Source organism: Tursiops truncatus, chromosome 11, assembly GCF_011762595.2.
Source record: "Tursiops truncatus isolate mTurTru1 chromosome 11, mTurTru1.mat.Y, whole genome shotgun sequence".
NCBI lineage: Eukaryota > Metazoa > Chordata > Mammalia > Artiodactyla > Delphinidae > Tursiops > Tursiops truncatus.
The window spans coordinates 90,453,274-90,466,337 of NC_047044.1; the positions used below are offsets into that span (position 1 = coordinate 90,453,274).

General features: G+C 37.2%; 1 protein-coding gene across 3 annotated transcripts in view; it reads right to left on the minus strand.

Moving 5' to 3' along the window:
- Positions 1-13,064, minus strand: part of PTPRO (protein tyrosine phosphatase receptor type O) — a 230,812-nt gene that overhangs the window by 36,846 nt on the left and 180,902 nt on the right. For 2 of the 3 annotated variants that reach the window (XM_073789003.1, XM_033867016.1), the window contains exons 14-17: positions 10,515-10,647; positions 8,452-8,572; positions 3,788-3,856; positions 1,075-1,158 (exon numbers count right to left, since the gene is read on the minus strand). In XM_073789003.1, coding sequence (XP_073645104.1) covers positions 1,075-1,158; positions 3,788-3,856; positions 8,452-8,572; positions 10,515-10,647 — 407 coding nt within the window. The remainder of the gene's footprint in view (positions 1-1,074; positions 1,159-3,787; positions 3,857-8,451; positions 8,573-10,514; positions 10,648-13,064) is intronic. The other variant, XM_019937134.3, reaches the window with a different exon arrangement.

The following is a 13,064-nucleotide window of genomic DNA, read 5'->3' on the forward strand; positions in this document are numbered from 1 at the left end:
TTTGCCCACTGTATTTATTCTGTCTCGGAGAAGCCAAAGAATGTTTGATCAATTGTCTTTTTGAATAGCTAACTCTCCGGATTGCTTTAAATCTTGAAGTCCGGCCCCAACCCTCCATGAACTTTTTTTTTCCCCAGTCCATGAACTACTTTTATTGCTTTTATCTGAGTCCTTCTCAAGTTGTCCAGGTTTCTGGATCTGTCTGTACATAATTTAGTACCTAAACATCATGGACTAACATTAAGGATAATGATTTTTTTTTTCCTCTGCTACCTTTATACTTATGGCTCAGAAAAAGAAACAGCCCTTCTAGATATTTTAGTCTCAGAATTGAAAATCATTATTATTGTATATTATAAAAACTGTAAAGGATACTCTTTGAGATTTGATTATTAAAATGATTTAAAAGTCAAGAAAATAAGAATTTATAGGAGGCTGCTTTTTAGAGAGGAAAGAATAGATTTCAGAGACACTTGGGTTTAGAACCTGAATTTTCTATATAGTCATATGATGTTAAGATAGTTAGTCTCCTTATACCTCTATTTCCACATCTGTAAAATGGTGCTGATAATAATCTCTGCAGAGGTGTGTGGACAATTAAATGAGAAGATTATACTAAGAGGCTTGCACACAGTCAGTTGTTTAATATTCGCTGAGTGAGCATTATCATAAAACCACGAAGGCCCCAAATACATAGTATTCTGGGTTTCTTTACCTGATTACATTTTTTCCTTCTTGGAAATAGGGAGCTAATCAATGGAAATGGTGAGAAAAATGAAAGGCATCATTTATAAAGATGAGAGGCCATGGACTGACTCAATGAAGAAACCAATAACTTAGCAATAAATGGAAGAAAAGCTTGTCAAGAACATCACAAGAAGAACATTCAGTTGGGAAAACATTATAGTTAGCATCTTGGTACCATTAGCTGCTTTAATCCATTTCAATACATAATTAATAATTTTACATGCTTCAAACACATAAAATCATTAAAAAGGATTTTCCCTTTGGTTTACTTCCTGAAAGCTAACTTTTAAAGACTTTGTAAACAGTAAAAAAAAAAAAATCACTTACCAAGGATTAATATAAAATGCCAAAAGATAATCAGTCCAAAGACATGAGGGTAGCAGAGTTAAGAAAGCAAATATACTCCTACGCCTGTGAGCATTAATAGATAACAGATGTAAAGATGAAAAAGTGGCAAGAGTTAGTAATACAAACTGTGAACAGTACATTACCTACTGGGATCAATTAAAATGACAAGCACGTTAATTACAATTAAATATTCCATTCTCTGAAATTTAAACGAGAGGACTTAAGTGCTATAATGTTGCCAAAATCAGTTTTATTCACATCTTATTGTAATCAGACATATTTCTTTCAACTTGGTTTGTGTCAATTAGCCTGCTGTTAGGTGATTACGTTTCGCATTCAGTTCAATTCGGCTCCGAAATGCCTCATCCGTTATCTCGAGTCTTATTCTTGGGTATTACCCTTGCGATGCTTAAGCCTATTTTAAGAAATCTAACATTTGACAGCTAACAGCAGCTTGTGTATGGAATACAAATGGTTAGTTTGTGTATACTGATTTTGGTAAACAAGCTTTCAGGACACATTCTTATAAAACTGCACTGTTAGGTGCGACTTTCTATATTATTTTAAGTATAAATTAATATATCACTTCCAAAAAAATAATCCTTAAAACAGAGGTATGGTATGACACCCACGTATCATTCATTTAAAATAAGTAGCTCATCAGCTGTCTAGTTTCTAATCTTTTTTTTTTTTTTTTTTTTTTGCGGTACGCGGGCCTCTCACTGCTGTGGCCTCCCCCGTTGCGGAGCACAGGCTCCGGACGCACAGGCTCAGCGGCCATGGCTCACGGGCCCAGCCGCTCCGCGGCATGTGGGATCTTCCCGGACCGGGGCACGAACCTGTGTCCCCTGCATCAGCAGGCGAACTCTCAACCACTGCGCCACCAGGGAAGCCCCTAGTTTCTAATCTTATACTCAGTTGAGTGGGAGCAAAATTACTTAGCTTCACATTAACACTAATGCAGACTGTTAATTTTAAATGCCTGGTTTGAATCAAATTTCAGATATTTAGACCAATTTTAAAATAGAACATCTATTAATGCAGATTTTAAAATAGGCTATGGTTGTATCTATAGTTATTCTGAGAATTAGGGGAAAAATGATGTCACCTTGTCACTTTAGTTATTACAAATATCCCCTGAGATATGTCTTCTCAGTTAACGAGAAAATGTCAGTGTTGGCAAAACTGTCTTTGCCCAGAGCTGCAAGAGAATTTTCTTAATTTTATAGAAATGTCCTGAAATGAATTCTCTTTTGCCTCAGTTCTCCCATAAATGTTCTCTCATAAATTCCGTAAATTGTGACCAGTTGTGTAGTTAGTCAATACGTAGCTCTCCTGAGTCACAGGTATAATGGGATCAATTCCTAGATGGGCCCCTCGTCACTGCTCTATGACTGGGCCTTTCTTAAGGGTAGGCCAGGCAAGAAACAAACATCAGTGAGTCAGCCTCTTAATCTTGGAAAAGGTGTTAATTACATTTGGACAAACCTAGAAATGTTTTCTAACTTTTTACCAGCAAGTGTTTATGGGTTTCTCTTGACAGTTGAATTAATCAGATTTGAATAGCAAAATTTGAATAGCAAAATTAATCAGATTTGAATAGCAAAAAAAATTTGAATAGCAAAATGGAATTTTGTTCTGGTTGACCTTTTAGACTAGTACAACATATTTTCTGGTTAAAGAGAATCCTATTTCACCTAGATTTTTCACCTAGAGTGGATCTCAACTAGTGTCCCACTTAGGGAAGTAGAATTTACAGTTTAAATAAGGCCATTCCTCCCTCATTAATTCCACTGCTAAAATTTCCTGTCTCTACATATTTATTTCTGTCAGAGTAACCATTTTGGGGGAGTTAGGAAAACAGAAAAAAAAAATCACTTACTGAGGATTAACATGAAATGTATATATTTAAATGTGCTTTGCATGGTTGCTTGTGAAAGAAACAAACTGGATCACGTAAGCAGTGCTGGCTTCATATTAAGTGGTTAGTTAATCAGCAATTTTGTTGGGTATTAATTGCTCTGTATATTAATTAATATATTAATATATATGTTAATTCCCATGGATCGCTGTTAGGTATAACATCAACAAATTCAATCTCTTGACAATGCTTTCTTAATTCTCAGAATACATCCTCCCTCCTTAATACTCAAGCATAAAGAAACATGAGGCTATGTTTCTCAGGGAACTTTCTTAGCTTTGATATTTATCTGCCTGTAAGTGTAAGACCTGAGAGCCCTGGGCTGTATACTTCTGCTTGATTTTTGAACAGAATGGGTAGCTCATATCCCCAGGCACTGAAATGTGAGTTTTAAATAGAGACGCTGCTCTGTCTCCCACTGCTTCCCTGGAGTCTCCCCTCCTGCCTTCAACCACACTTGTTCCACGAGGCTCCTGTATTATTAACCCTTCTTCAGCCCAGTTGTGGGCAACTTGTACGACTGCATCAGTCCTTTGTGTAATATAGTGAATACCCAGCAGACTACCTCATTTTCTCTCCTTCTTACCTGAATTAAACGTACATATACTAATATGCTCTGTGAAGTAGATGTCACCTTGAAGTCTACTATCACCGAAATTATGAAAGGATTATCAGGCAAAACCTTCTATCGCCCAAAGATAGTACAATCAAGTTGAGAGCACACATAGCATAGGTAAGCCATCTAGAGACTTGTTCTGAAACAATACTCACCAGTTGTATGGAAGCTTTCCATCCCGCTCTAAGGATGCAAAATTGACAAAAGTCCCTGCTCCACACTCCCTGTTGGAAAGGAACCACAAGATCAAGGTTAGTGCTTCACAGAGCACTCTTTACCTTGACATGAGAGCCTTTAATGGCTAATCATCACAGCATTAAATTTTAAAAAAGCTAATATAAGTTGCATGTATTCCTCTTTCCGATACAATGCAATATAGAAAAATAAAACAATTTTTCACAAGGGCGCACACACCCAAATCAAGTTATTTGAAACCAGAAGGATTCAGTTCACAACACTTACCAAAGGGCGCTCATGATGCTAACATAAATCGTTGAACTATGTGGGGCAGAATATTTTTTACAAAGTCTTCAATAGTAAGGTATAGAAACTCTCCTAGATAGACTAAGGGTTTTCCATTTTTAGCAAATATTTTTTGTTTTTATAGCATTTTGATTTCCTCTCTGTAACGATAGTGGATCAAACTGGATTGTTTTCTTCCTTCAAAAATTTCCCCTCATGTTGTGATGCCCATACTATTCATCACTTGAGAGGAAAAGAGTGATACGTACTGAAGTAGATTGGCTTTCGCAGAGTCAGTAGAAAATACTGTTAGTTTTTTTTCCCAGAAGTGGAGGAAAAAGGTCAATACAGTTCTCATGCTTTCTCCACCTTTTGTTTAATATCATGCATAAATAACATAGCTCACTGGGGTGCATACCTCTCATTTTTTCCCTCTATATGAAATTGATGGACTTATTCAGAATTGAAGCAGAGATTTTGACATTGGCATAATGTGCTAATTACTTCAGTTATCTGCCTGTTCTAACTTGAGTGTTCTAAGGATAACTTTCTTCCTTGAAAAATACACTAACAGGGACTTCCCTGGTGGCGCAGTGGTTAAGAATCCGCCTGCCAATGCAGGGGACACGGGTTAGATCTCTGGTCCGGGAAGATCCCACATGCCGCGGAGCATCTAAGCCCGTGCACCACAACTACTGAGCCTGAGCTCTAGAGCTTGCGAGCCACGACTACTGAAGCCCGCGCGCCTAGAGCCCGTGCTCCGCAACAAGAGAAGCCACCACAATGAGAAGCCCGCACACCGCAACAAAGAGTAGCCCCTGCTCGCCGCAGCTAGAGAAAGCCCGCGCGCAGCAACGAAGACCCAAAGCAGCCAAATATAAATAAATTTATTAAAACACAAAAATACACTAACATTTCATTATTTTGTGCTGCATGTATTATAAATTAGATATCAATTAATTTTCCTGCGTCAGTTTCCTGTATATGGCATCTATTTTACTCTACCTCAAGGCTTCGTAATCTGGGGTCCGAGGATAGAATTTAGGGCTCTATGAACATATGTGGGAAAAAAAGTACATCTTTATTTTCACAACCTGTAACTGAAATTTAACAATTATTTCAATTATTAAAGTAGGCAACAAGCCCCGATAACATCATCAGCACTTGTGAGATTTGCTAATAGAAACGGAAGATATTTTTCTACAATAGACCTGCTGCAGATGTTGAAATATTGTTCATCGTCATCACTCTGATGAAATTATGAGATTGCTTAGATACTCTACTAAATATTGTTATCTAATGTGTTAATAAAGAAGCATATAACACATTTGTTTTCTGAATACTTTGATTACCATATTTTCATATAATTAATTTCTTTTTTAATCCTATGTGTTTTATGTTATGCACTGAGAAAGAAAGCATTATTCTTGGAAGAAATCTACAGGCTTCATTAGACTGCCAGAGAGACTCATGCCCAAAAAATGTTAAGAATCTCTGCTCTAATGAGCAGCTGGCTGAAGTAGAAGCACTTCTCCTAAATGTTTTGCTGTATGCATCACAAGGATGTTCCTGCAATAATGCCATCACAAATACCACTACTTCCATTTCTACTCTGTTACCACTCCTTCCACTATTACTATTATGAGCTAACATGTATTGCATGCTTCCTACGACACTATGCTGTTACTGCAGTATTGCTCCTAACCGTCCACTAATGTGGGGTTGTTATCATTTTTTTTTTTTTTTTTTTTGCGGTACGCGGGCCTCTCACTGTGTGGCCTCTCCCGTTGCGGAGCACAGGCTCCGGACACGCAGGCTCAGCGGCCATGGCTCACGGGCCCAGCCGCTCCGCGGCATGTGAGATCTTCCCGGACTGGGGCACGAACCCGTGTCCGCTGCATCAGCAGGCAGACTCTCAACCACTGCGCCACCAGGGAAGCCCTCATTTTTTTTTGATAAATGTTCTTTCCCTTGCTTCCAGGCTACCACAATCTTAGTTTTCCCTCCACTCCACTGGATGCCTTGTCAGTCTTTCTTTTTTTGCCATTATCTTTTAGTTTCTCTCTGAAAATGCTAATATTAGATGGTGCTGATGGTCTCTTCTCTAATATACGCTTAATTCCCAGGCTTCATCCAGTCTACAGCTTTAATACCATTTGTATGCTAAGAACTCCCAAATGTATATCTTCAATCCAGACTTCTTTCCTGAACATCAGACTTTTATGTTCATCTGCCTACTCCACACCTGCACTTGCAGTCCCCTCCAACTTAACATTTCTAAAACTGGGGTCTTGATGTTCCCCCAACTCTGAAATCCTCACCTAGAATCCTATGTGAGTTGATGGCAACTCCATCCTTTCTGTTGGTAGGACCGAAAAGCTTGGCGTCATCCTTGACTCTTAATCATTTCCATTCCAAGCTCAATTTGCGAGCAAATCCTGTTAGTAAACTCCTCTATTTTCAAAATATATCCAGAAGAGGATCATTTCTTCTTACCTCCATTGCCACTACTCTGGATTGAACCAATATCACCTCTTGCCTGGATTAGCTGGCTCCCCCAGTTAATATACTCGCTTTTGCCTTTGCCTCAATACAGACTCTTTTCTACATGAAAGTCAAAATGAAAATGTTAAAATAGAAGTCATATCTTCTGCCCCAAATTTTGCAATGGCTGCCCTCTGCTCAGAATGAAAGTCAAAGTCCTGATAATGGCTTATGAAGCCCTATAGGACCTTACATCATCTCCCGCTATCCTTCCCTTCATTTCCTCTGCTTTAGCTACGCGAACCTCTTCCTTGAACCTGCTAGTCGTGCTTCTGCCTCAGGGCCTTTGCTCTGGCTGTTCCCTCTACTGGGCACACGCCTCCTCCAGATAATACATGACTAACTTCCTCACGTCCTTCAAGTCTTTTCTTAAATGTCACCATTTCAGTGAGGCCTACCTGCCTTCCAGGGCTCCTCTCATCCCCTTCATGCCTGAATGCTAATCTCCTTTACTCTATTGTTTTTTTTCTTATCATCTGCTAATACACCACAGCATCTTCTTACTTTCATCTTTATTATTTCTTGTCCACCTCCTCAACGAGCATACAAGCTCTACGAAGGCAGAGATTTTTGTCTGTTTTTGATGCAGCCCATATCCCAAGCATGCAGGGGAGTCTGACACAGAGCAGGTATCCATTAATATTTGTTAAATTAATGAATGAAGTTTCAGCGAACTGCACATGGTTGTGTTGGTTGTCAATTAGGATTTGACCCCAAGGAGTGTAATTTCAGAGCTTTATATTCTAGCCTCAGCGCTGTACCACCGCCCTCCCTATCCTCCTAAGATTTGTTCAAACACTAGCACTCAAGAAGCTTGATTTTTATATTCAGAACTAATCCCTTTTCTCGACTTTCATGGTATCCCATTTTTACCTCCTTTCTGCTACAGGTCAGTTTATACCTTTAAATATATTTATTCATGTATTTCCAGCTAGGTGCTAACTTCCTAGTGGACAACTTGGATTTCTGATTTTTCTTTGATTGTGCTTTCTAAGGCAGTGATTGACTCATTATCAGATGGATAAGTTTATTTATGAATAACTAAATGATAGAACTCTGAGAAAGGACAAGGATGTTAATTGACAATTCAGCAGGCTAGCATTGGGCAAATATAAATTTTATACAGATTTTCCAAACCCAGTAACACTCAACTAGGCAATAGTTTTGTTTTTTTTTTTAAGAGAATTGATGGATTGTTTTGATAATATAGAGGATCACAGAAAGTACTTGCAAATGTGCTCTGATAAGAAGCGCATCAGTGGTCAAAGAAAATAGGGAATCAACAAAATCATAAATCAAAAGACTTTCCTAACTGCAAGCAAAACGAAACTGCCTGCAGCCCTGGGTAGGAACTAATAGTGGGACTTGAAGGGACCTAATCATAAACTCTAAAAATATTTTCTTCCTAAACAGCTTCAACAGAACTAATGAGGGAAGGGATTATTTTTCTTTCTTGTGGTCTCCATATATATTAACTCCTTTCATTAATTGTACTGAGTAGGCATAGATCTTTCTTTTACACCAAAATATATTTGGAAGTATCCAAATATAATGAATGAATCCCAATGTATGGGCTACTTAAAATGACAAGATTGATAGTAAGAGGTCTGACTTTGTGTAAACAAACTTTTGCTTTACTATTTCAATGGTAATGTTCTCTAAAATAATATTGAAAAGTCTATTTAGAAAACACAAAATAGAAACTGAAAGCAAACTCACGGCTGTACAATTTAGGTCTGCAAAAGCCACACGTGTATGAGAAACAAAAATATTTTAAAGGCTGTGGGTGAAAGATGAGCAAAACACAACTTACCTTGCCATCTGCAGATGCTTTTTCCTAAGAATGATAAGGGTAATAAGCAGTAATCCAATCAACAGTGTGCTAAGGATGGCCAGCACGGAGATGACTACCACGTTGGGATTCATCTCTGTAACTAAAGAGAAAAGCCATACATGTTCATTGTAGCTTTTATGACATGGAAACTAACAGGACCATTCATTGTTTCTCATCTGACCTTAAGACTAACAAACTTATGATGATAACATCAACAGCAACAATGATGTTTCTCCAAGCCAGCAATGGCCTCTTCCCGGTCAACTCTTAACTAGTAACGTAGATTGACAAATAGTGTTTGGGTGGCTGGAAGAATTGAGTCCATTTCAAAGGCCCATATTCAGGATGTTCTTATCAAAGGAAACTGTGAAATGTAAAGAATGCCTCTGCCATGGTTTGGGTTCACTTGAAAAAAATATCTAGAAGTCATTATCATGTATTATCACTGTTGAACATTTTCAAAAGCTTAGAGAGGGGGAGGCTCTTATCTTATGCCCATGACTTTAAAGTCAGAAAGCACAGCTGTATATTTCCCTCACAACTAATAATGTATATGAAAAAGGCATTAGCAAGCTGCCATCTGCTGCAGCACTTAACACATCGCTAGCACTAGGCATTCTGATGATCTGTAACCATATGTTTCGAGGTGTTTCCATCTGCACAGCTCAAGAGATTAAACTTATTAATAAGTTGCAGGGTCCTTAAGAACAGGGGTTGCTCTCATATACTAGGTCTTCTATGATCCATCTTCAATGGTACTTACACATTGCCTACTTCACACAGCATCTGGAAGACCAAGATGTTAAAGGTGGGAATGTATATCAAATATTTTTATAAAACTCTTAAAAGTGGACCAGAGGAAAAGAGGAGATACCATCCTCTGCATTGGTCACAAAGTCACAGAACTGGCTGGCCTGTGCAATCTCTAAGGCTTTTGGTATTTTCCACATTCCATTTGGGCCAGCCTGGCTCCAGTTTATGGGTAGAAGTACTTGAACAGAAAGAACATTAGACTCATGGTCAGAAGAGACTGTTCAAGTTCACTTGACTATTACCTGCCATTTGGGGAAGCTATTTTACCAGTCTCTTCTGGCCTCATTTTCCTCACTTGCAAGTACGCTTAATAATATCACCTGTTTCACTGGACTGCTGTACAGATGACAAGGAATCATGAACATTAAAGTATTTTTAGAAAATGTAAAAGGATGTCAAAATGAGAGACCATTAATATACTTTTCAGGTCCATTTTTGCCCTCACTTCTGAAAAAGCAAAAACTAAAAACAGAAAATAAAAAAGTCTATTCTAGTGGTCACTGGATGTAGTGGCAAAACATATTAATGCTATGTGAATGAAAACGAACCAGTAAAGGGATAATGTGATGGTAAGAGTGGTTTTATTACAGGCAGCTTCAGAGAGGGTCTCAGATTACAGAATTAGACTCAAGCAGGGAAGTAAAACAAATAATGTAACTCAGAAAAAAGAATAAGGAAATAGCGTTATTCTGGACTTTTCATTAATATCTAATTTCCGCAATTATACTTTCTGCTTGATTGGAAATTTTTCTGCTTTGACCCAGTACTTTAGGTTCACCATTATTTGATCAGTGACAGCTAAAGGTCAAGGCTAGAATAGGTGCACCTGACCTGATTAGGGTACTGTGGGTACCACTGAAGAGGATGATGGGGGACGATGAAATTGATGATAACAACTAGCAGTTAGACAGCATGTGCTAGAGCTTTATGTACTTTATTTCTAAGCCTGAAAACAACTCAACAAGGTACATATTATTATTCCAGTTTTACAGATGAAGAAACAAAGGTTCAGAGATAGTAAATATCTTTTCCTAAATCACATAACTAATAAGTGCAGTTAGGGATTGGAATTAAAGTCTCCCTGAAGTCAAAGCTTGGAATTTTTCAATGAAAGCTGAGTTTTATTTTTTAAAAAAGATGGATTATATATATTTAAAAAGAAAACGTAAGGAAAATCTGGAAAGATATAATTTCCAAAGACACCAGAGTCCACTAATGCCTGTAATTACCCATTGTTGAGACGGCTATGAATGTAGGGACACTGGGGCTGTCATGACTAAAGCTGGTGACACTACAGTTGTAGGCAGTGGCAGGAAGGAGGCTGGAGATGGTCACGACATGAGAAGAAACAGAAATCGGTTCCTGGAGATGCAGAAAACAAGATAAATGTTATGTTATCTTCATCTATTTTGGTTTTTAAATTATCAGTATTTTTCATAGTTGAGTAGGTAACATGTGTGCACAGAGTAAAAAATAAAAAACCAAAAAGGAAGCAGTGAAAAATATTTCCTTCTTTCTGTACTTCCCATCTACCCAATTCTCTTCCATGGAAGCAGCCATTGTTGTCAGGTAGGTTAGTTTTCTTCCCATCTGTATTTTATGGATGTATAAACATGAAAGAATATAGTTAAAAATGTAAGTGCTAACATAGTTTACGCATCATTCTGCTTATTTTTTATCTTGTTTCTCAGTACATTTTGGCACTCTTTCCATATTAGCACAGATAAAGCTATTTCATTTTAGGGGTTGCATAGAAATCCAGTGAAAGAACATACTTTATTTAACCAGTCCCCTATTAATAAATATTGAAGCAGTGTCTGATTTGTTGCTATTATTAACAATGCAACAATGAATATAACTTCACAATTATGGGAACATATGTATATGTACACACACTCATTTAATATATGTATGTATATATACACATATGCATTCATATACACAAAACCTGTGTGCATATGTGTGTGTATGTATGTATGAATATACATACATATACAACCACTCATATTCCTAAAAGTTGAATTGCTGGCTCAAAAAGTTATATATTTTTAATTTTGTAAGCTATTGACAAATTATCTTCCATAGACATTTTCCAAGGGACCCATCTACCATCAGTGTGTGACAATGCCTGTTTCCTTACATCTGTCCCTACACAACAAATTTGCAAACTTTTTGAGCTTTTCTAATCTTATTAGTGGAAGTTGTACCTCATTATAGTTTTATTTTGCATTTCTTTCACCATGAGTGAGCTTGATCATCTTTTTCTATGTTTAAGAACATTTTGTGTTTATTTTCTATGAAATATTTGTTTTGGTTTGTTGGTCTTTATCTTTTTCATTTGTAGTAGATCTTTGTATATTAAGAACACTATCCCCTTTGTCTGCATCCTCGGCTTTTAAATAGCATCCACCAAAGGCATAAAGACTTTGTATTCTCCAAAATATTTAATATTAACTTATTCTTGAGTAGAAGAAGCTGTTAATTTGGTGCGCCAATGGCCAGACACTGATAAGTAAACTGCACAGTATAAAAACATGAGGCAGCATAATACTGTTTTTCAAAACAAGGATCTGAAAACAACTCTGCCTAAATAGGTGAGAGCCATGAGCACGGATTTCCCACTCCCATCTCTTTCATGATCCCATAAAAGAATGATTCTAAGGAAAGATTTTTGCTAACAGGACTCAGTTGTAGTAACCATTGTTTTCTTAAAGGGAGGCATTACTGTAGTTGCAGAGAAGAAAATTCACTACTGGCAGAGTAGCTATTTTCCAAAAGTATTCTTAGGATAGAAAAAAGATTCAGCTGTTCAGTACAGATCAAAAAGAGATACATTTGCAGAACAGACTATCAAAAGGGGAAAGAAATCAAAGCAAATTATCTTAACACTCATAGGAAAAGATTCGTACTCCCAGAAATCCTTTTTTCTTTTCAATCTCATGAACTGCATTATTTAAAAAACATCAATTATTCATGTTCATAGTATTAGTCTTTGCACTGTACTTTGTGACATCCCTCACAAATTTGCCCTTTTCCTTCCACGTCTGGCTGTAACATAGTTTTTTCGTTACCACCCCCCCAGGTCCACTTCTCTCCTTCCATTCAATTTAACCCCGTGAAAAACTCAGTATTCATCATATCTGCTATTTGTGATTCTAAAGCTTTAAGGATCACCTCTCTCAGCGTTCACTTTCCCTAACAAAATCGTCCTCCTTACTAACTTCTTTTAAATTCTCTTGGTAGTATGGATCTCTCTTCTGGCACTTATATTTTATTTTAATTATTTCTACTCAAGTGAAATATCCACAATTAAATGAAAAACATTTTTTGAAGGCAAGTATTGATTCCGTGATTTGTGTCCCATACAATGCCTTTCTCATAAGCGGCAATTAGTTCATATTTGTTAAATTATATTTTATATGGCAGTGTCTTTATCCCTTCCATCAGTTTAATGGCTAATAAGAAGATGCCTCAATTTAACCTCAATATGACCTGGAGTGGCTAAGAACTGGGGACAAATGCAAGAGGGAGGAGATATGGGGACATATGTATATGTATAGCTGATTCACTTTGTTATACAGCAGAAACTAACACGCCATTGTAAAGCAATTATACTCCAATAAAGATGTTAAAAAACAAGATAAATACAAAGATGGAAATAAACTTTGTGATTTGGCAAGTTGGTTATGACAGGTTTCGGGCTTGCTCTAAGAATAATTTTAAATTTCTATCACTGAAAACCAAAAGTGTACATGAAAATTTTCATTTTATATCATTCA